At 54.6% G+C, this 22,042-nt stretch overlaps 1 protein-coding gene across 2 annotated transcripts in view; it reads left to right on the top strand.

Moving 5' to 3' along the window:
- Positions 1-6,924, top strand: part of COL26A1 (collagen type XXVI alpha 1 chain) — a 175,374-nt gene extending 168,450 nt beyond the window's left edge. For both annotated transcript variants that reach the window (XM_061208184.1, XM_061208183.1), the window contains exons 10-13: positions 1,305-1,340; positions 2,504-2,551; positions 4,379-4,463; positions 5,298-6,924. In XM_061208184.1, the coding sequence (XP_061064167.1) occupies positions 1,305-1,340; positions 2,504-2,551; positions 4,379-4,463; positions 5,298-5,458 (330 nt within the window). In that variant the 3' untranslated portion in view covers positions 5,459-6,924. The remainder of the gene's footprint in view (positions 1-1,304; positions 1,341-2,503; positions 2,552-4,378; positions 4,464-5,297) is intronic.
- Positions 6,925-22,042: the final 15,118 nt, after the last annotated feature.

Raw genomic sequence — 22,042 nt, 5'->3', positions numbered from 1 at the left:
GTTCATTGTGAGAAATAATGGGGAAAACAGGTGGAGAATGCCAGGCTCTTCGGAGACCCTTAACGAATGCTATTCATTAACTACGTATGTCCTGAGGCCTCAATTGCATCAGACACTGTACTGGGCACAAGAACAAGCAAGTGGGGATCCCTGCCCTCCGGTAGCTGATAGTCTAGTGCAGGAGGCAGACATGATAGAGAGTAACTGGGAAAGGACCTATGGTGACAGGAGGGGGTGACAGATAGGAGGAGGGGACATTCTGACTGAGACCCGAGGAACGGGAAGGAGCAGTCCTGCAGAGATGCCAGGAGCGTTCCAGGCAGACGGGAGAGCAGGTGCAGAGGTCTTGAAGCAGGGAAACGCGTGGTGCATACTGGGCGGAGGAGAGTGTGGGGTGAGATGGGGGGGGAATTGGGCAGGGCCTTACCTGCAGGGCTGATGTGTGGATTTGGGTCACAGTGGAAAGGGGACTCATCGAGGTTCAGGGAGGGAGAGTCCGTGACCTGATTTACAGCTTTCCAAGGCCCCTCTGGCTATTGCGGGAGGGATGGAAGGCGGGGGAGGCGGCGGTGGAGCAGGGAGACCAGGGAGGAGGCCACAGCAGCACAGAGGAAATGGCAAAGTGAACAGACATACTTAGAAAGTGAACCTGACAGGTCTGGCTGATGGAATAAATTTGGTGAGGGAGGGAAAGGGAAGGTTAACTCCAAGGTGTGTGCGGGAGCAGCCGCGGGACCGCAGAGCCATTTCCCTTTCCGAGAGGAGAGACTGCAGGGCGGGGGCGGGTCTGGGGGGAACCAGGAGTTCCACTTTGGAGAAGTCGAGTGGGAGCACCTCCTGGCTGGCTGGGTGAGGGTGCTGGAGGACGGCTGGATGCACAGGTCTGGGGCCCTGGGGAGCCTTCCGGCTGGGCATCAGCGCTGACGGGGAGTCCACGCAGGCACCCTCACGATCACCATTGCTGTCACTCGTTCTCTGAGGGCCCCTCTCTCGCGTGCTGGGGGGATGTGTGCTTTGCCATCCGGTCCCCTTCTCGGAGTGATAACCATACTTGGCATTGCCCCATTTCACAGGTGAGGAGATGGAGGGCTCAGCTGAGGCCCAGGGTCATACACAGGCCAGTAGTGGGGGCGCCAGGACCGGGGAGGCCCCCAGCTGTGGCCTTCGTGTTTCCTCTACGCCATCCTCCTCCCCTCATCCATTTTTCAGGTTTCTAGAGCCCAGTGCAGGGGGAGGGCCAGCGGAGGACTGAGAGGCTGTCAAGGACAGGCAAAGCCTAATCTGCTTTGTTTGATTTTCTGCAGGGCCTGGCTGGAGAGCGGGGCGTGACAGGGCCGCCTGTAAGTGTGGGACCGTGTGGATGGGCCACCCCCAGGACGATGGGCTCTGGTGCAGGCCCAGGGTACCAGGTGGGCGGGCATCTGCCCCAGGCGGCCTGGCTGAGTTCAGCCCCCCAGCCTCCCCAGGCATGGCCAGATCCAGCCCAGCCAGGATGGGGCGGGGGGAGAGAAACGGGCAACCTGGGTGCAGTGCCAGCTGCCCAAGTTGAGAAGGGGTGACTTTGGGAGGTGGGAGCCCCCTCACTGAGCGTATGAAGTAAGGACTGAAATAGCCTCCTGTTGCGAGGCTTGGATGAGAGTCCTGAGGTCCCTTCCAGGGAGCCCAGGCCCCTGGGTTAATGTGCTGTGTGACCTGCAGAGTCCCTTGCCTTCTCTGAACCTTCTAGGAATAGAGACATAGACAGCTGACCTCTAATTCCCCTCTTGGAAATAAGAATTCATGAGTCTCAGCCCCTATCTCCAGGGCCAAGGAGGTGGGTACCTCCTTCGTGCCCAAGTCTTATGTCAGGGGCATGGGGCTGGGGGGAAAGGGGTGGATCTTTGCTGAGCATCTTCTATGTGGAAACCCTCTTCATCCATAGCATGTTTAAGCTTCACAGTGACCCCATGAGACAGTGGTTTATTTTCCCTATTTGCCAGAACTGGCAGCTAAGGCTCAGAGAGGTTAAGCAACTTGCCCAAGGTCACACAGCTAGGCAACGGTAGAGCCAAGATTTAAACCCAGGAGTGTTAGCCTCCAAAGCCATGCCTTCTCCAAGCTTATTATTGAGATTGATTTATTTAATCCTCCTAATAGCTCTATGAGGCTATTATTAGCTCCATTTTGGAGATGGGAAAATCGAGGTACAGAGAGGTAAAGTAACTTGCTCAAGGTCACACAGGAGTAAGTGGCCACCTAGGTGTTAATGTGAGGCTGATGTTACTGGCCCCATTTTAGAGTCAGGGAAGCAGAGACCTGAAATGCCGGGGACTTGATCCCTGGAAGGGGCAACACCTGAGCTCGTGGGGTTCCAAACCTGACTCCTCCCTCCCTAGAAACAGAATTAAGCCCCTAAAATCAACCCTGTGCCAGGCTGTGCAGGGGTGCCCAGGGAGAGAAGCTGGAGAGGGTGGAGAAGTGCCCCACCCTGCACCCATCATTGACTGCATGACTTTCTTCCCAGGGCGAGCCTGGTGGGAAGGGGGAAGAGGAGGAGAAAGCTACCGCTGAGGTAACTGTGCCCCTGGGCCCGTGCTTCCCTCCTGCCCCTTGGCTGTGTCTCAGCAGGAGAGCGGGTACCCAACAGAGCTGGACTGCCACCATCGGCCCTGAGCCGGGCATCAGTCACGGGGTGAATGGGGTCCCAGCCCAGCGGGGGAGACAGCTGAGTGAATAGCGACTGCAGCACGGGGTGAAGCTGGCTGCAATGGGGTAGCACAGATGGGGTGACCGGCCTGGGGCCTGAGTGGAGGGGAGACCCTGCCGGAGAGGGCCAGAGGAACTACAGACCTGCAGAAAAGACCTTTCTTTTAAGGAGGCTTCAAGCCGTGGGGTCCCTCTCCAGGGACAGGACTCTCCCATGACAGCACCTGGCACACGGGTGTGCCCAAGGTCGCGGTGGTGGACTGAAGGATACGTGGGCATGTGGATGTGGGAGAGGACGATGAAAGAGTGAGGTTGGGAGCACACAGGGGCCAGGGCAAGATGGGACGGGGAGGGGGCACAGATGGAGTGCCAGCATGGCTGTGGGGAGCCATGCCTTCTGGGACCAGGAGAGGAGGCTGGGGACCAGGGTGATGGATAAAGGGGGCGGAGGCAGTAGGGCCAGCAGGGGAGGTCTTGCAAGCTGAGAATGAGTCCCGTGGGAGTGTCAGGGCTCAGCGGGCTGGCCAGCTCGGTGGGCACACAGTGCCCCTTAACTGAGAGAGCTGAGGGAGGCTCTAAGCCAGGGGTGGGGGTATCTGCAGAGGTGGGAGGCGGGCTGGGCTGGAGGGGTGAAGCTGGGGCCAGGGGACCTTCCGGAGGTCCTTGCGGGACTGGAATCAGGGCAGCCGTGCTGGGCACAGGAGGCCGTGGGAGGAAGATGTGGATGCGGGGGTCACTTGTGATGGGAGACAGAGAGGATACCCACGACTTTCCCCGCCCCATCTCATCAGCGTGCATCCTGTGGCCCAGGGATTGAGGCTTAGCCGGGTCCTGACAGAGGGGGCCTGGACCCCCTGCTCCTCGCTGGGACACCCCCATCCCAGACACCACCCACAGCCCGGCTTCTCACGGCCTATGGTGGGAAGACCTCTCTCTTGTAACTTAGTAGCATGCTTTTGGTTTTCTTTTGTTTTAAGCTCAGTTAATCTGCATGTCATGACAGAGCTGTCATGTTCTACCAGCCAAAGATGCCTGTTTGCTGCTGACTCCAGGGCGGGGCCTTGTCTCTCCACCATCACTTTTTATTTCAAAGTGGCCTTGTCACCTGTCTTCTCAATTAATCAGCTCATTCACGTGTCTCGACACACGAGGTCCTTCGCCCGTGTGTAGGCTGGGTCCCAGAAATGCAGACGTGCCATCATCGCGTCCTCCTGCTGGCATTCCAGAATCCGTGGCTCTGCCCTCTCTTTTTCTCGCCTGGGTGACCACTGTGGAAATCTCTCGGGTGGGCAGTGCCAGGAAGGAAACAAGCAAAGCACCCCCAACCCGTGGACCCGTACTAGGTGCTCTGCCCACAACAGAGTATTTTCTGGAAAGAAGGGCACACAGAGGAAGCAGCAGGCAGCCATGGGAGCAGGACGAGCCCAGGCTGGAGGCAGACAGGTCTGGGTGTGAAGCCCCGGTTGGCCATTTCCAGGCTGTGTGGCCACAGGACTCTGGTTACCCTCTCTGTGCGTCAAGTTCCGTGTCTGTGAATAGTAATTCAAACCCCAGCCCTGGCGTCAGGATGTCCACCCTATGATGGCTGTTGTACTGATGTTGGTGACAGGAGGGAAGTGGCGGGCGTGGGGAGGGCTGGGACAGTACACTGAAGCAGGACGGCCCTGACCTTGGCTGCTTCCTCCCCCCCCAGGGCGAGGGGGTGCAGCAGCTGCGGGAGGCGCTGAAGATCCTGGCTGAGAGGGTCCTCATCCTGGAGCACATGATTGGGATCCACGGTGCGTAGTGACCAGGACCTGGGGACAGGCAGGCCCACAGGTGGCCGCCGAGTCCGAATCTCCCTCTGTTCCGCCTCCCTGCTGCCCTCATACTGCTGCCTCTGGTGCCTGCTCTCCCTGCCTCAGCGGCCCCTCACTTGGCTGCCAGTCTGGCCCTGTCCCACCCCTGCTCAAGGACCCTCCGTGGCTCCCTGCTGCCCGTGACCGACATCCAGGTCCCAAGTCCCTCCCCAGCATAGCCTGGTGTCCAGTGACACAGAACCATCATCCGGTTACCCCAGGCCCTTTCCCGCCTCCGCACCTTTGCTCAGGCTGGTCCCTCGGCCTCCTGAACACCAGCTCCCGCTTCAGGACCTGCTCCAGGATCTCTTCCTCCCTGAAGCCGCCTTCCTGTCTCCCCACCGTGCTCTGCTGAGCCTTCAGTTCCCTGTGGGGTGGGGTTTCCATGTCTCTCCCTGGCACCTCTGCAGGGCCTGGAGCCTGGCCCTGGTGAGCATTTGTTGAAGAATGGATGAATGAGTGAATTGGTGAATGAATAGATGAGCAAATGGGAGAATGAATGAAATGAGCGCGTGGATGAGTGGATGGATGAATGAATGAATGAATGAGTGTATGAATGAATGGATGAATGAGTGTATGAATGAATGGATGAATGAGTGGATGGATGAATGGATGAATGAGTGAGTGAATGGATGCGTGACGAGTAGAAGCCAGCTGCTGCTTTGTCGTGTCCTCACTGGGCACAGAGCTTCCGTTGCTGGCGGGGCTGGAAGTGAAGGTGCTTTGCTTGCTCCCAAGGCCCTGTGCAAGCCCACCCTCCTGCTCTCCTTCCAGATCCCCTGGCCTCCCCTGATGGGGGCTCCGGCCAGGACGCCGCTCTGAGAGCCAACCTCAAGATGAAGCGTGGTGGCCCCCCACCCGATGGCTCCCTGGCTGCCCTGCTTGGCCCCAACCCTGGGCAGAGGAGCGCTGGCCGGGCCAGCGGCAGGAAGTAAGAGGCCAGTGCTCCAGGACAAGCCCCGACTCCGCCAGAGACCCAGCCCCGGGGCCTGTGCTGCCACTGGCACCTGAGGACACCCCGAGTGGGACCGGGCTCCAGGCCTGGACGATCGTCAGGGACACTGGCTCCTGGGGGCTGGGGGCCTTGGGGACAGATGGCAGCTCCAGGGGCAGGGGCCAGAGGCCAGAGCCCTGCTCTGGTCCCTTCCCTCCTCACCCGCACTCCCTGCTGGAGACGGGGTCTGGTGGGCTGGGTGGGCTGTGAGAATAGTCATAATACTCATCTTTTACTGGGTCCCTGCATCGTTTGGGCCTGTCCGAGGAGCTTCCCTACATTGTCTCATTTAACCCTTAGGAGGTAGGCTTGTTACCCCGACTTTACACAGGGGACAGAGGCTTGGAGAGGGTAACTCACCTGCCCAAGGCCCCCGGACCATGGATGGCTGGGGCAGGGTTTGACCCCATGTTCCCTCTACCCTGCCAGCTTCCCCTCTGCACGGGGAAACTCAGGGCGGGTGTCGGGCCGGGTGGCTCCTGAGGCTCCAGCTGGGAAGGAGGGCAGGGCCCTGCCCAGCACGAGACAGCGGGGGCCCTGGGCCTCCTTCCTCGACTCCCCTCCCTGGGCTCGGGGTCTGCTCCACGGGTTGGGGAGCAGCTTGGCCTGTAGCTGCTCTCGGAGGCCAGGGAGACCTTGAATAAACCCATAATAGTCACGTGGACTTGGAGACCGTGAGAGAGGAGCGTTGGGGTGCAAGGACCCTCAAACCGAATTGGCATTGCCCACTGCTGCATCCCAATCTCTCTGACCCCACCCACCCTGCCAGGGCCTCCCACCGCTGAGCTGGGAGGAGGGAGGATTTAATGCAAATGTGCACCCTCCAGGGGCCATCCCTGCAGCCCTGCCCTCTCCCAGGCTCTCTGGGAAGCTGCAGGGTTGGCCACTTCTGCGTTACACGGCAAGTCCTATGTCCCAAGGAGGAGGAGGGATTGCTGCCTGATTCCCAGGCTCTGCTGGGGAGAGATGCTCCCGCCCTCGGCGCTGTGGTCCCAGCCAGGCTCCGCAGCAGACACCCAGGTCCCCGGTGCCCCAGAGCAGCTCTCAAGGCCACAGCGCTCGAGGCCTCTCCCTGTGCCCTGGACTGGCCCTGGTGCTCCTCTCTCGCTGTCTCAGCGACGGCCGCAAACTCAGACATTCACAGGTGCTGGCACCGCCCCAGGTGCGTCTCCCCTCGTGGCAGGAGCGACTCGTCCCCACTGCCCTTGGTGCGCCTGGGAGGCTGTGGCCTGGTCCCTCTGGGCCCTGGTAACCTCTCCCTGCCCTTGAGGCCTCGACTGCCCCCTTGAGGCAGGGCTGGCCGTGTGGGAGCCAAGACGTGGCTTCCTGCAGGCCTGTCTTCACGGAGGGGTGGTCAGAGGCGGCGGGAAGCCTGTAACCCTCTGACAATAAAGGTGCTCTCCCCGCTGTGCTCTGGTGTCCTATGGCGGCGGCTGCTGGGGAGGCTGGCTGTGCCGGGTCAGCTTCGGCCAGGCCCAGCCCCAGGGGTGTCCGACGGGAGCCCCCGGGAGCCAAGGTGACCACAAGGCCCTGAGGCAGGGAGGCCTGGCTCTGCCCCCCGGGAGCCCCCATGGTGGGGCTGGGAGAGCGAGGGGAGCCCCTCAGAGGCTCCCCACCCTCTACCCAGCAGCTCTGCTTCTGGGCTGGGCCTGGGCCCAGCTCTGCTAGACGGAGAGTGAAGTGGGGAGGGCTCAGGGCTCTGGGCAGAGGGACCCCTACCCACCATGCTCCTGCCCCGCGCCTGGGGTCCTGGACATTTTCGTCCACTTGGGGGCCCAGCGTCTCGGACTTTCCCCTGAGCCCTCAGCCGAGGTGGGGGACTGGCTGAATGCCACCCAGGGCTTCCTGCAGGCCGTGTCCAGCCGGAGCTCACCCTTGCTGGGGCCACCCCACCGCACATGAGACCCAGGGGAGTTCTGCTCTGGTGGCAGCCTCCTTCCCGTTGCAAGACCCTGTGTTCCCAGCCGGAAGCTTAGGGCTTGGTGCCCCCTGCCCCCAGCCCCACATTGTCTCCCTAGAATATCCTCGTCCCGAGCTGGCACTCCGCAAGCTCCCTCACAGCAGGGCTGGGTCTGGCTGACTTCCACCTTCCCAGCCCACCTCCCTCCCTGCTGCCCCCGCCGAGGGCCTGGCCCAGATGAGATATCAGTTTGTTAATAAAGGAATGCCTTCCCCCAGATGGGGACACCCACCCCATTACCCAACAAGAACACCTAGTGACGGCTGCTGAGAGCTGCTGCCAAGCCCGGCCGCGGTGACCCACCGGTGCTGCAGGAGGCCGTACCCGGAAGGCCCACATCTAGTGACAGTGGTGAATCCTGGCCAATATGACATGCCACGTGGCCACATCGAAACAATGGAGGGGGCAGCTGATCTGCCGGGGCCTGAGGAGGAGCCTTGGAGGAGAAAGGGGTCTTCAGGGATCAGCGGGGGTCGGCGGGGGAACAGCATCGGCAAAGGCTTGGAGGGAAGGGGGCAGCTCATTGGTTAACCCCTTGGGCAGGGATGCAGGAGGGAGAGGGTGGGATGGGCAAAGGTGTGAGTGCTCCCCCTGGAGGGTTGAGCCCCCTTTTCTTTCTCTAGCTCACTGGAGCTCCCCCTGCCCAGAGCACCCCCTCTTTGTGGGGTGAAGCCTCATTCATGGAGCAGTGCACCTCCTGGGGCTACGTGAGGACCAATGCCATCTGACAAGCTAAGCCCCCCACCCCTTAGTGAAGCAGGACGCGAGGCATCTCGTTCTCGCTGAGCCGGCGGCAGACGGGGGGCCCTAAGAGAGATTGTCCTGCCTTACCCGGGACCCCAAATCTGCTGCCCCGGTGGCCCCCAGCCCATGGTCTGCATGGGCCTCTTTCCCTGAATGTCTGAAGGACAGACCCCACAAACATCAGCATCCTTAGATCAGGGGCTGCTGTTTGGAGGTGGGGGGGTGTAGACTGAGCACAGGCGGGCAGGGTGGGTGTCCACATGCACACACAAAGCCCCTCAGTGCAAACAGAAGCAAGTGGGCGGCGTGGGATGGTTCAAAGGGCAAGGGCCTGGCTCTGCCCGGGCCATCACGGTCCAGTGCAGAACTCCGCAAGGTCACAACCTGAAATCAACCTGGCCTTCCTGGTCCTTCTAAAGGATATTTATCAAAGTAGGAGTGTAGAGCATCTCTTATTTAACAGTTGATTAGCTGAACATATAAGTTTTAAATATTTAGACGTACGATGCCTCCCTTTGTACCCTGGCCCTGGAGCCTGCACCTTCCGGGGCAGGCCTGGGTTGGGGGCTGGCAGAGCCTGGAGTGACCTCCCCCCAGGACTGGATGTCCAGGTGCTCCCAGGCCCACCTCAGAGCCACTGGGACCAACAGGGGTGCAGGAGGGAACCAACGTCCAACGGGGGCTCGTGCCAGCAGGGTGGACAGGCCAAGCCTGCGGGGTGTCAGACGGGGCCAGGGCACCAGGATTCGTGGACCTGGAGAAGTCAGGGGAGCTGTGCCCTGCACAGCCTCCCAGCGAGTGGTTCTAGAAGGAAGAGTGGACTTCACATCCACCAAGAGACTGAGGGACAGCACTGCCAGGATGGGCAAGTGTGAGCAAAGGTCGGAGGCAGATGACGAGCAGAATTCCCACAGGAGACTGAAGTAGATGCCAGGGACCAGGTCTTGGAGGACCCTAAATACTGGAGGGGGAGAAGCTGACCCGGAGCGGATGGGCTGCTGTGGCCGGTTTTCACTGTCAGTCTGGCCTCTCCCCTCCACCTGGATGGTAGATCGATCTTTCTGAAATGCAAGCCTGGCAGCATCCCCCCTTAATCATGAATCTGCAGTGGCTCCCTTGTTTCTGGTCCCCAGCCTGGGCTCTGCAACCTGGCGCCATCATCCGGGCCTCCATCCTGGCTGCCAGCTGCACGAGAGAGGCACCACCTGGTCTCGTCTCTGTGCAGCCTATGGGTGCTGGTGCCCCGCAAGGCCAGCGCTTGGTGCTTGCAGGACGTGGGAGAGAGCAGGGGGTGCCTGGGGCGTCCGGCACTTACGGCCCCATCGGGAGCACAGCTCTTGGCTTTGGGCGAAGGCCTCAGACGCATCACCTCCTCTGACCCCTGCAGCCTGACAGCTGGGCTGTGTCCCTCTGGTCCTTTGTTCTGTCATGACCATGAGCATCTTTGTGCTGATGTGTGGAAACCCTAACCTGCTCAGCCTGCAGGTCCCAAGATGGATTCAGATGGTGGGGTGCATTGCCCAGAGCACCCCTAGGATCCATGACTGGGCTTCCAAGGCCAGGCACCCTCCTCTGCCTGAAACTGCCCCTCTCCCTGCAGCTCCTGGGGACGGGGTTCATGAGGGTCAGCCCAGTGCAGGGGATGGGCATCTCTGAGCTCCTAACCCCAGCCCTGCCTGCAGGGTCCACCCAGGGGGTTAAGGAGGGAGAATTGGCTCAGGCTGACCCCCTGGCCTCACCTCCCCTCACTCCACCCCGCACCCCCTTCCCTGTCTCCTCCCCCGAGTCTGCTCTGTTCTACATCCTCCAGCTACCCTCAGGGCACACCCAGCCTCCCTCCAGGCAATGCCTCCTGCACACACTTCTCTCCTGTGCCCCAGTGTCCAGATCAAACCAGGACAGGGACCGACAGCTCTTTACTAACACCTTCCCTTCCAGACCCCCCTCCCCCAGGATCCTGAGCAGCCCTAGTCTGAAGGACCCTCTTCTCCTCACCCTCCTGCCTAGCTGAACCCAGGGAAGCAAGGCTCTGAAGGGCACAGGCTCAGGCAGGGCCCCGGCTCGGGCCCCCCTTTCCATGGGCGGGTCCTCAGGGTCTCCTGGACAGGGCTGGTGTGGGACCTGGATGCAGCTCCTCAACTCATAGCCAGGGACCCCCACCAGCACCCCTTAGTCAGCCACCAGCCAAAGCAGAAATTCAGGATCCCCTTGGTCAGATGGTGACTTCTGGCAAGTGCCCGGATGTGGTGGCCACAGTGAGCGTGGAGGGGACTCGGGCTGGGCTGACCTTCAGTAACTCCCACTGGGGCAGCGAAACCTATAGTTAAAATATCGAAACACCCCTGTGCTGACGGACCCCAGCTCCTCACATGCCCCCCACCATCCCGACCCCTCCCGTAGCCTCCGCAGAATCTAGGACCCCGCTCCAGTGCTAGGAAGAGGACTTGTTCTGATGGGTGGGTTCCTGTGCCACACGGATCATAAAATATTTTTAACATCTCTCCCGACGCGGGCAATGAGAAGCTGATGGCAAGAGCCGGGGCTGAGGGGGTACGCTTTGCCGCTGCTCGGGGCACATCCTGACCTCAGGCAGAAATTCACAGCTGATGTGCTGCCTTGGGATGGGGAGCCGGATGGAGGGGCTGGATGGTCACGGTCAAAAACTGAGAAGTGGGCCAGAAGCCCTGGTGAGCCCAGGCTGGGGTTCCTCTTGGGCATTCCAATAGGACCTCACGTTTCCTGCTGCACCGCCTTGGGATTGGAACTCAAGAGAACATGATGACCTGTTTCCTGGGACCAGGAGGGAATCAGGGTGAGGCTGGAAATTAATCAGACACTCGCCTGACCCCCAGGGGTTCAGAGGTCACCTGTGAGTATCTCTTTTCCCAGAATGCACTGGGCGAGGTTGGCCCCCTCCAGGCTGAGGGGAAGGGCACTTGGGGGCACATTCTACTCGTCCTGCACTTGGCATGTCCCAAAGACACACAGGGGGCTATTCTCCTGCTGGATGGGCAGGAAATGCCCAACTCTGGCCCTGGGCCCCAGCCAGAGGTGGTCCGGGTGCTACTGGGGTCCCCCAGCCCAAGCCCTCACCTCTCTGGATCAACAAGGCACCCTCACAGCTCCACCCCCGACCCCACGTCACTCGGCTGTGATATTCTTGTGGGCAGGGTCACACGTGCATCCCCAGTGCCCAGCTCTGATCACTGCAGTGAGTCACAGGACATTCACAAAGGAGAGGGACTCCTTCCCAGACCCCAGAGGCAGTGACTGAGGTGGTGGGTAGGGGGCCAGGTGGGCATCCAAGACGGTCCTAGGTCAGAACAGAAGCCTCCTGCCCACTGGCAATCCCACACCTGCAATCCCAACTACCTCGAGGTTTCTGGAACACCTCTCTGCCAGACCTGTTTTATGGATTATAAAAAAAAGAGAATTTCATGAGATTTGCAATTACTTGAATTCCAGGGAGATTTATTTCCAATGTTATTAATAAATTCTTATGCCACCTATAACTTTCAATTGCCAGTTAATTAACATGCAGTTGGTGCATTGTAAAAGGCAAATTAAATACTTTCTCAGGCAGGGGCTGGTAAATCTAGTTAGCCAGTGTGTCCCGAAGGAGACAGCTGGGCTCACACGTCCCAGTCTCCCACTCCCCCATATTGATGGGTGTGTGACACATTGATGGGCAAGTGATAACTGGGCCTCAGTGTCCCCATCTTGAAAGGGGATCACAGAACCCGCCTCCGGAACTCTCATAGTATCTGGGGTTGAAGCTGGTTTTTATTCACATAAATACAACTCGAAGGGGATTCAAGTGATAATTAGAATCAAGAGTCTGGCTCTTTGCTTCCACGGGCTGAGTGACTGGACCAGTTTCCCGAGGCTGCGTTAACAAATTGCCAGAAACTTATCCTCCACAGTTCTGGAGGCTGGAATCTGAAATCAACGTGTCCACAGGGTCGTGCGCCCTCTGACGTCTCCAGGGGAGAATCCATGTTTGCTTTTACCAGCTTCTAGTGGCCCCAGGCATCCCTTTGGCTCCTGACCACATCAATCCAACCTCTGTCCCTGTCTTCACAGCCTTCTCTCCTATGTCTGTCTTGTCCTCTATGTGTCTCTCATAAGGACACTTGTCACTGGGTAATCCAGGATGATCTCTTCATCTCAAGATCCTTGGCTTAATCCCATCCACAGAGACCCTCTTTCCAAATAATGTCATGCTCAGAGGTTCCGCGATTGGGACTTGGACATATATTTGGGGGCCGTTCTTCAGTCTATGACAGTGACCTTGGGCAAGTCACTTAACCTCTCGGGGCTTCCGTTTTCCTTGTCCAACAAAGGGCTGCTTCACTGAACTAGTAAGAGCAGTTGCTGCCATGGGTCAGGCACCATGCCGAGCCCGTCATGTGCATTGACTCATTCAATCCCCACACCAGCCCCAGGATTTGTCATCTTCATTTGTTGCAGGTGATCAAATCCAGGCACCAGGAGGTTAAGTGACTTGCCCCAGGTTGCCCAGGTACCAAGTCGTGGGGCGAGGATTTGAACCCAGGCCACCTCACCCTGCAGCCTACACCCCCCTTTTTGTAATTGAGCTTTTTAAAATCAAGCAATAATTCACATGCCATTCAACTCCCCCATTTCAAGCGCACAATTCGGGGGTTTTTAGTATATTCAGAGTTATGCAACCATCACCACAGTTGATTTTAGAACATTTGCAGCCGCCTAAAGAAATCCCACATCATTTAGTAAAACCCCCCAATCCTCCTGTTCCCCCCGCCCCTAGGCAACCACTGATCTGCTTTCTGTCTCTACGGATTTACCTATTCTGGACATTTCATAGAAATGGAATCAGACACTTTTGTGTCTGGCTTCTTTCACTTAGTATGATGATTTCAAGGCTCATCCATGTTGTGGCTGTATCAGGGCTTCATTTCTCTTTGTGGCAAAACAAGAACCTATATGCTTAACCACTACAATGACCTGTAAGGTCCCTGGCCGCTCTGAAAGCCCCTCTGTAGGACTGACACATTCCAGAAATCTCAGTCAAACCCTGAGGTTTGATCTGCAAAGATCCTGTAGGACTTGGGGAACAGAATCTCTCACCCTCTCTGCCGGCGGCACTGTCCTCTCTCTTTACCAGATTCCTGGCGCAGCAAGAACCCTGGCGAGGCCGGGCACCAGTGGGTGAGCTAGAAGACCAGCCGTCAGGCCCGGTCAGTCCTGAAGTGCAGCTGCTCTGCCCTCACCTGGGGCAGAGCTTCCTGATCTTTCTCACGACACGGCTCACAGAGAACAGGATATTATTTGCACAGCACTCGGGGTAAACAGCCAGAACTGCACCCAGCAATGTGCCCAGCCCGGGGTCTCTGGCTGTCCCAGCACCACCCTGGTAGCCTCCAAGGGCCGCCACCTGAGACTGCCTGGAGCCCCCCTGCAGCACAGGGCAGGGAAGCTCTGATCTCGGGGGTCAGGGCTCTCACCCAAAGGATGCTCGTGCTGGGTGTGAGGCGGGAGGAGGAGCTGGGTCTTCAGGGGCCCGGCCTTCAGGCCGTCCTCTGTCGCTGGTTGAGGAGGGGAAGGGAGGGCACGAGATGAAGGATGCCTGGACCAGGGCTCTACAGGCCTGGGTACCCGGGTCCTCAGGGAGAAGAGGAAGGGGGTGGGTGGTTAATTAAGCCTGGAGACCCAGGGCAACCAGCACCGCCTGCAGCTGTGCCAAGTGGAAGGCCAAGGGCACCAGGCTGGGGCCCCTCACACTGACTGCGATAGGGGCTGCTTTGGTTATAAGCAAGATGAACCCATTCCAAGTGCCTCCGAGAGTAACAGGGCTTATTGCAAAGCTCCAGGGACCGCAGGAGACACAAAGGATTCCCCAAGGGAATAGCGCCGGATCTGAGTCAGCCCTGGGGACCTCGCAGCGGGAGCAGGTTGCTGATTCTCATGGCTCCGCCGCGTGTCCATCCCTCCTCTCACCACGATTCGTTGTCTGTCTCCGGCCTCATGGCTTCTGCCTGCTCGTGGCTTCTGCGTGTTCCCACCACGGCTTCTGCGTGTTCCCACCACGGCTTCTGCGTCTTCCCACCACGGCTTCTGCGTCTTCCCACCACGGCTTCTGCGTGTTCCCACCAAGGCTTCTGCGTGTTCCCACCACGGCTTCTGCGTGTTCCCACCACGGCTTCTGCGTCTTCCCACCACGGCTTCTGCGTGTTCCCACCAAGGCTTCTGCGTGTTCCCACCACGGCTTCTGCGTCTTCCCACCACGGCTTCTGCGTGTTCCCACCACGGCTTCTGCGTGTTCCCACCACGGCTTCTGCGTGTTCCCACCAAGGCTTCTGCGTCTTCCCACCACGGCTTCTGCGTGTTCCCACCACGGCTTCTGCGTCTTCCCACCACGGCTTCTGCGTGTTCCCACCAAGGCTTCTGCGTCTTCCCACCACGGCTTCTGCGTGTTCCCACCACGGCTTCTGCGTGTTCCCACCACGGCTTCTGCGTGTTCCCACCACGGCTTCTGCGTGTTCCCACCACGGCTTCTGCGTCTTCCCACCACGGCTTCTGCGTGTTCCCACCACGGCTTCTGCGTGTTCCCACCACGGCTTCTGCGTCTTCCCACCACGGCTTCTGCGTCTTCCCACCACGGCTTCTGCGTCTTCCCACCATAGCTTGCCATGGCCTCTTGCTCACTCTCCTCTCACAGTAGGTGGCTTTGCGGTCACCCAGCATTCAGGGTGGTTATCAAGCATCTTCACGGTGTCCCCTGCTGGGATCAGGCTCCCTGGCGCCTCCCCAGAGGAGGACTCCTTCTCCTGCTCTTGGCAAACGAGCTCAGGTCCAGGTGTCATACCCTCCAGCCTGGACACAGATACCTGATAGGGAAGGAGAACTCTGGGAACCTAAGGCCAGAACCCCAGAGAACGGGCAGTGTGGGCTTTGCTGCCTGTTGGTGGCAGAAGCTGCCTTCCCAGGAGGGGAGGGAATGCTTAGGGCCCCAAGCTGGGCTCCTCTGGGCCAACAGCGGAAGTCTCTGCTTTGTTTTACATCAGAGCTGTATTCTCAAACATAACCGTTCCACCCCCGCCCTTCAGCTATTCAAGGACCTTGATGACATCCATCCAGGTCCTCAGGATGTATCAGGAGTACATCACTCTCCACTTTCTCACCCCACCATCCATGCCCCCCCCCCACCATGCTCCAACCACTCTGGCAGGCCCAGCTCATAACAGATCAGACGTGAAGGGACTTTGGCCTTAATTTTCTTTTGGCATCATGGCTATAAAAGGAAAATTTTTTTTTGAAAAAAGACAAAACCAAAAAGTGCATCTTAATTAGGGAAGATGTGCAGTGAGGCCAGACTGAGCCCTGCTGGGCACCAGCCCTCCACTTGGTGAGAACAAATGCTTTTAACACAGCCCCGTTGCCAAGGTGATCACCGCATCTCAACTTACTGAGGTGGCATTGCAAATCTGTGGGGAAAGAACAGATTATTCAATAAATTATGCCGGGACATTTGCTTAGCTATTTGGAAAGAAATAAAATTAGCTCTTTCCTTCACACCATACTTCAGTATAAATTCCAGACGATTTAAAGAATTCGATGTAAAAAGGGAAATTATTTAAAAAACTAGAAGAAATTATAGACAAATATTTGATCTTGGAGTGACTAAAGACTTCTAAACATAAAAGCAGTGGAAAAAATAAAAAGAATAAGATAGGTAGAATTTAATACATAAAACTAAATCTCTTTGTATTTTAAAGAACCTTTTAACTAAATTTATTGGGGAACTACAAATAAGGCTAAGATAGTTGCAACAAATGTGACAAAGGGTCATATATAAAAAGCAATTACAGGACTTCCCTGGTGGCGCAGTGGTTAAGAATCTGCTTGCCAATGCAGGAGACACAGGTTTGAGCCCTGGTCCGGGAATATCCCACATGCAGCGGAGCAACTAAGCCCGTGCGCCACAACTACTGAGCCTGCGCGCCTAGAGCCCATGCTCCGCAACAAGAGAAACCACCACAGTGAGAAGCCCGCGCACCGCATCGGAGAGTAGCCCCCGCTCACCGCAACTAGAGAAAGCCCACACACAGCAACACAGACCCAATGCAACCAAAAATAAATAATAAATAAATAAATAAATGTTTAAAAAAGCAATTACAAATAAATAAAAATGAATGTTCTAATAGAAAAATGGCCAAAAAGAAATGCACAAAAGAAGAAATTTAAAAAGGCAATAAACATATTTTAAAATATTCACCTTCGCTGGTAATCAAAGAAATGCCCAGTAAAACACCAATGAGATTTTCCTCTCTCATCACTTATATTAAACATTGTACTGGAGATTCTACCCAGAGTAATTAGACTAGAAAAATACAGTCACCCAGATTGGTGATTGCTGGAAATTTGTTCATTTCATCTAGGTTATATAATTTCTGGCATACTCTTATTCCTGGTATTCTCTTATAATCCTTTTTATTTCTGTAAAGTCAGTAATAATGTCCCCACTTTCATTTCTGATTTTAGTAATTTGACTCTTCTCTCTTTTTTTCTTGGTCAGTCTACCGAAAGGTTTGTCAAATTTTCTGATCTTTTCAAAGAACCAAACTTTGTGTTTTGTTTTTTCTCTATTGTATTCCTATAAGGTAAAAATTTAGGTTATTGCTTTGAAATCTTTATTCTGTTTAAATATAGGCAATTAGAACTATAACACTCCCTCTCAGCACTGCTTTAGCTGCATCTCACAAGTTTGGGTATATTGTGTTTTCATTTTTATTCATCTCAAAGTATTTTCTAATTTCCTTGTGATTTCTTCTTTGACCCATTAGTTATTTAAGAGTGTGTTAGTTAATTTCCACATATTTGCAAATATACTTCTACTATGGATTTCTAATTTCATTCTGTTGAGACAGGAGAACACATGCTGTATGATTTCATTCCTTTTAAATTTATTTAGTCTTGTTTTATGGCCTAACATATGATTCCAACATATGATTCCATGTGCACTTGAGAAGAATATGTGTTCTGATGTTGGTTGGAATGCTCTGTAGATGTCTATTTAGGTTCAGTTGGTTACTAGTGTTGTTCCTTTAATTCTTTAGACCTGGTTTCCTTTAGTTCTTTGCACATATTTATAACTGTGTATTTAAAGACTTTGTCTAGGGCTTCCCTGGTGGCGCAGTGGTTAAGAATCCACCTGCCAATTCAGGGGACATGGGTTTGAGCCCTGGTTCGGGACGATCCCACATGCCGTGGAGCAACTAAGCCCACGTGCCACAACTACTGAGCCTGTGCTCTAGAGCCTGCGAGCCACAACTACTGAAGCCCGCGTGCCTAGAGCCCCTGCTCCGCAACAAGAGAAGCCACCGCAATGAGAAGTCTGCGCACTGGAACAAAGAGTAGCCCCCGCTCGTCGCAACTAGAGAAAGCCGCGCACAGCAACGAAGAACCAAAGCAGCCAAAAATAAATAAAAATAAGTAAATAAATAACAAATAAATAAATAAAAGAAATGCAACAAAAATATAAAAAAATTTTAAAAATGAAAAATAAATAAAGTCTTTGTCTAGTAAGTCCAGTGTTTAGGCTTCCTCAGGAACAGTTTCCTGTGCATGGGCCATACTTTCCTGTGTCTTTGCATGTCTCATAAATTTTTGTTGAAAACTGGACATTAAAAATAATATAATGAGGCAAATCTGGAAATCAGATCTCCCCCCTCCCAGGCAACACCATTTGCCAAGGATTTGTTGTTATTGTTGCTGCTACTGTTTATTTCTTTAGTGACTTTCCTGAACTAATTCTGCAAAATCTGTGTTCTTTGTTGTGTTTGGCCACTGAAGTTTCTGCTCAGTTAGCTTAGTGGTCAGCTAATGATTAGATAGAGATTTCCTTAAATCCTTTAAACCGTTAAGTCTTCCAGCCTTTGTTGAGGGGCTTTGCATATGTGATGGGGCATACCTTCAATGCTCTAGCCTTAGCTTTCACTTCCTGATTGTGCAGAGCCTCAAGGTCAGCCAGAGGTGAGAAATTAGGTCCGTCACAGGTCTTTCCTGGGCATGTGCAGAGCTATGCACATGCATATGGCCTTCAAGCAACCCAAGAATATGTTGGAGCTTTTCAAAGCCCCCTGTGGACATCTCATTTGCCAGCTTTTCCTTTTAATATTTTCTTTAGCCCCAACTGGTATCACCACTTCAGGCAGCTACAAAATTAAACAATTGCAGCTGATTGTTTTTGACAAATGCCCTGGAGCTAGGGCACACAGAGCAAAGACTGAGGTCAAATAAAGACAATCCCTGAGAATGCAGCTTTTCAGGGAGCTGCCAGACAGGTCAAACAGTGACAGTTCTCTGGCCATGGGGTTTTTGGGGAAGCTCCAAACCTTTTCTTTCCCTTCTAGTAGCTGCTGGGCTACTGGTTTTCACAACCACCATAGTTGTGAGGCTATTGCTTTTCAAAACCTACAGTGGAGCTGTGAAAAGGGAAATGGGAATAAGGCAAGTTAAAACTTCACAAAGCTTGCTGTTCTGACTGTGATTTGGCCATGTAATTTAAAAAACAAAACAAAACAAAACACTCCTCAAGTGTTTAAAGCCTTTGGTTAATTTCTAGAGCCATGAAAAAGTTGATTTTGACAATTTTTGCCAGCATTTTCATTGCTTTTATGAAGTAGCATATTTTTGGAAGTCCTTACTCTGTCGTTCCGGAAGTGCTTCCTTCCCACCTGTTTGTGTACAGAAAATATTATAGGAACACAGCCATGCCCATTCATTTATATATTATCTATAGCTGCTTTCACACTACAATGAAGATCTGAATAGTTGCAACAGAAACCATATGGCCGGCAAAGCCTAAAATATGTACTATCTGGCCCTTACAGAAAAAGTTTGCCAACCCCTTTGGTAAGGCAAGAAAATGATATAAAGATTGGAGGAAACAAATTGCTGCTATTCACAGATGAAGAGATTTTTGCATTGAAAACTGTTTTTTTAAATTTGTGAACAACTTGTTAGCATTAGTAAGTGAGTTTAACAAGGTCACTGAATGTGTTATACCAATCCCAGTTATAGGACTTCCTGGATCCAGCTAAGAGAGTGTAGGCACACTCCACCTTACCTCTCCCACTGATGAGAATTAAAAAGCCTGGACAGAATACATAAAGCAGCTATCTGAGGACTCTGGAAAGTCAATCCTAAGAAGTGGACTGGGGAGGGAAATCCAAATGCAAAGAATGGCTGAAATAGCTGTGAGTTTTCTGGTTTGTTTGTTTGTTTTTCTCCACATCTCCTCGGTTAAACTTTAGCATAACCCAAATCCTGGAAGTGAGGTGAAGTGAATGAAAACAGAATAAGCTCTAAGAAAAACCCTGTCTTCTGGCAGGAGAACCAGGAATGGGGCATCTTGCAAGACTGAGAACCTGGTGGGTGGGGGTGTGGTGATCCCAGTTTTTTTCTTTCACTTTTAACTGTCTCTGTCCTGAGACAAGCCCCTGTTAGGAATCTGCATTCCTGGGGTTCCAGTAGACCCACATGCACCTAAAACTCTGAGAGAGAAAAATTCCCTCTGATCAGAGAACCCAGGCACTTTGCAGGCAGTATCTTGTATGCCTCCTAATTTACTGTCTGGGGTAGCCATCATTGTTACTCCCATTTTCTTGGCGAAGAAACTGAGGCTCAGAGAGGTTAAGTAGCTTGCCCAGGGTCACCCAGCAGTGAAGTGGCAGAGTTAATATTCTCACCCTCCCTGCCTCCTCAGTGTAACTGTGAGCTCTAGCACCTGGCTCAGTGCCTGGCACAGTGCCGGGCAGACAGCGAGCGCCCTGTGAGATGGGTCCATCTCCGCACGCTGGCTCCAATGCAAGGCCTGGCTCAGAGCGTCCATTGACCCGTGTCCGCTTCTCGAACCTGTGCACACGCAAAGGAGACCAGCCCCCAGCCTCCCTGGCCGACGAGGAGAGGCCTTGAACTCCACTCTGGATCAGCCTTTCTCAATGCAGATGAACTGCTGTTGATGTTCTTTGCACATAATTTTCAGCAAGACAGAATCATTTGGAAAGCCATAAATACACATTCAGATGTACATGATGGATAATAAACTCGGCTCCAACGAGTCACTTGAGCCCCCATAAATCTTGGCTGCATTTTCTTCCCTGGTGCCCGTAAATCAGGCCCTATCTCTGCCTTGTCTCTGTCATCCTGCCGGCCCCTACCTGCCGTGCATCATGCTGCAGGTAGAGCGTCTGGCAGCTGGCCTCACACGCTGCCCTCATGCCCCGCACACATGCTGCTGCTCCCCTGAGGGACCCAGGCGTCTGGCCCATTTTAGGCATCCTTTGTGCTTTTCTGAACAGCAGTCACCCTGCACATCGTGGTTTACACAAGCCTCATGGGGTTTTCACAACATGCAATTTTTTCAAAGCAGGCTGTAGCTGTTCTCTGCCTCTCCCTCTCCTGGGCTTGTGCCTCTGTGGGCTATTGTTAATAAGCTGACAATGCAAGGGGCCGAGAACACCTCACAGGGTCTGGAGTTGGGCACAGTGGGCTGACAGTGGTTCTAGAGATTTCAGCCAAGTCCCTTTTCTGGGCCTCGGTGTGCTCATTTGCGAGATGGAAACAATAATCCCTATTTCCCAGGATTGTGTTATTCAGGGTAATAATGCACAGGTAACCAGCGTTAGAGAAAGCCTCAAACCTAAGTTTGTGCATAGCCCAACACAAAAGTTTAGTTTTTGCTGCAAAGTCCGATGTGGAGGGCTTCTTCCGTCTCATAGCTTCATTATCTGGAACGTGAGGCCCTCCAAGATTGCCACAGCAGGAGAAGAGAGACATGGAGACACATTGGCTCATAACAGCTTCAGCCCAGAAGGAATGCGGGTCACCTCCGCTCACATCCTATTGGCCAGAACCAGTCACATGGCCCCAGGCTAATCGCAAAGGATGCTGGGAAATAGAGAAGCACATGGCTGATTGGTGAGCATTTACATTCCTGCCAGAGTGGTTGAAAATGTTTAATTAAATGCAATTCACAAGAGACAGCAAGGAAGGGCTCTAGTAGAAGCTCAAGATGTCAGAGATGAATCTAGATCAGTATTGGCTGATGGGGGATTTACACCCAGCCCTCTTCCAAAATGGTGTATGTTGGTCCCTGCTCATGGATAAAGCATTTGCCATCATGCCTTCTTTGGGGCCTGGTTGTGAAGGACCCAGAGCCAGGTTCCTAATAGGTGCTCAGGAAGTGGGACTCACCCAAGGTCATGAAGTTTTCCATGATACACTGCATGCTCCCTGCGAGCCAAGCTCTCTCCCCTCACGCTCTCACCACCCGCTCCTCCTACCAGCACTTAGCAGTTCCTATTCTTTCCCAACCCCTGGTTCCTCCCAGCCTCCATTGTGGCTTCAGGCTCCCATTACTCAAGAGGATGGCTCCCACCCACAGCTGGGCCCCACCTACAGGAAGCCCTCTGTGATTTCCCTGGCTCTAGCGTTTGGGGAGAGGGTAGGTGGTTCTCTGAACTGTGGCTGGATAGGGAGGAGATGATCTGGCATATGAGGGTCTTCCTTGTCTCAGAGCCCGCCCGCCCACTGAACAGCCTCCCACAGCTGGGCCATGTGATTTCACAGCTGGAACTCCTCATGCCTTCTGCCCCCCTTCCTCATGCATAGAAGCAGCAGGTCATGGTAAGGCTTGGAAGCAGGAAGTCCAGGAGGCCAGGGCCTGGTGCAGCTGGAGGAAACAGACTGATTTGGTGCCCTCTGCTATCAGGGTGGGAGGTTGGAGACCCCGAGGGCCGCTCTCCCATGGCTGGAGACAGCTGGGCTGGAAAGAAT

The sequence above is a fragment of the Eubalaena glacialis genome, chromosome 13, assembly GCF_028564815.1.
Source record: "Eubalaena glacialis isolate mEubGla1 chromosome 13, mEubGla1.1.hap2.+ XY, whole genome shotgun sequence".
Lineage (NCBI taxonomy): Eukaryota > Metazoa > Chordata > Mammalia > Artiodactyla > Balaenidae > Eubalaena > Eubalaena glacialis.
The sequence above is the reverse complement of the archived record's forward strand: the minus strand, read 5'-3'. Positions and strand labels throughout refer to the sequence as shown.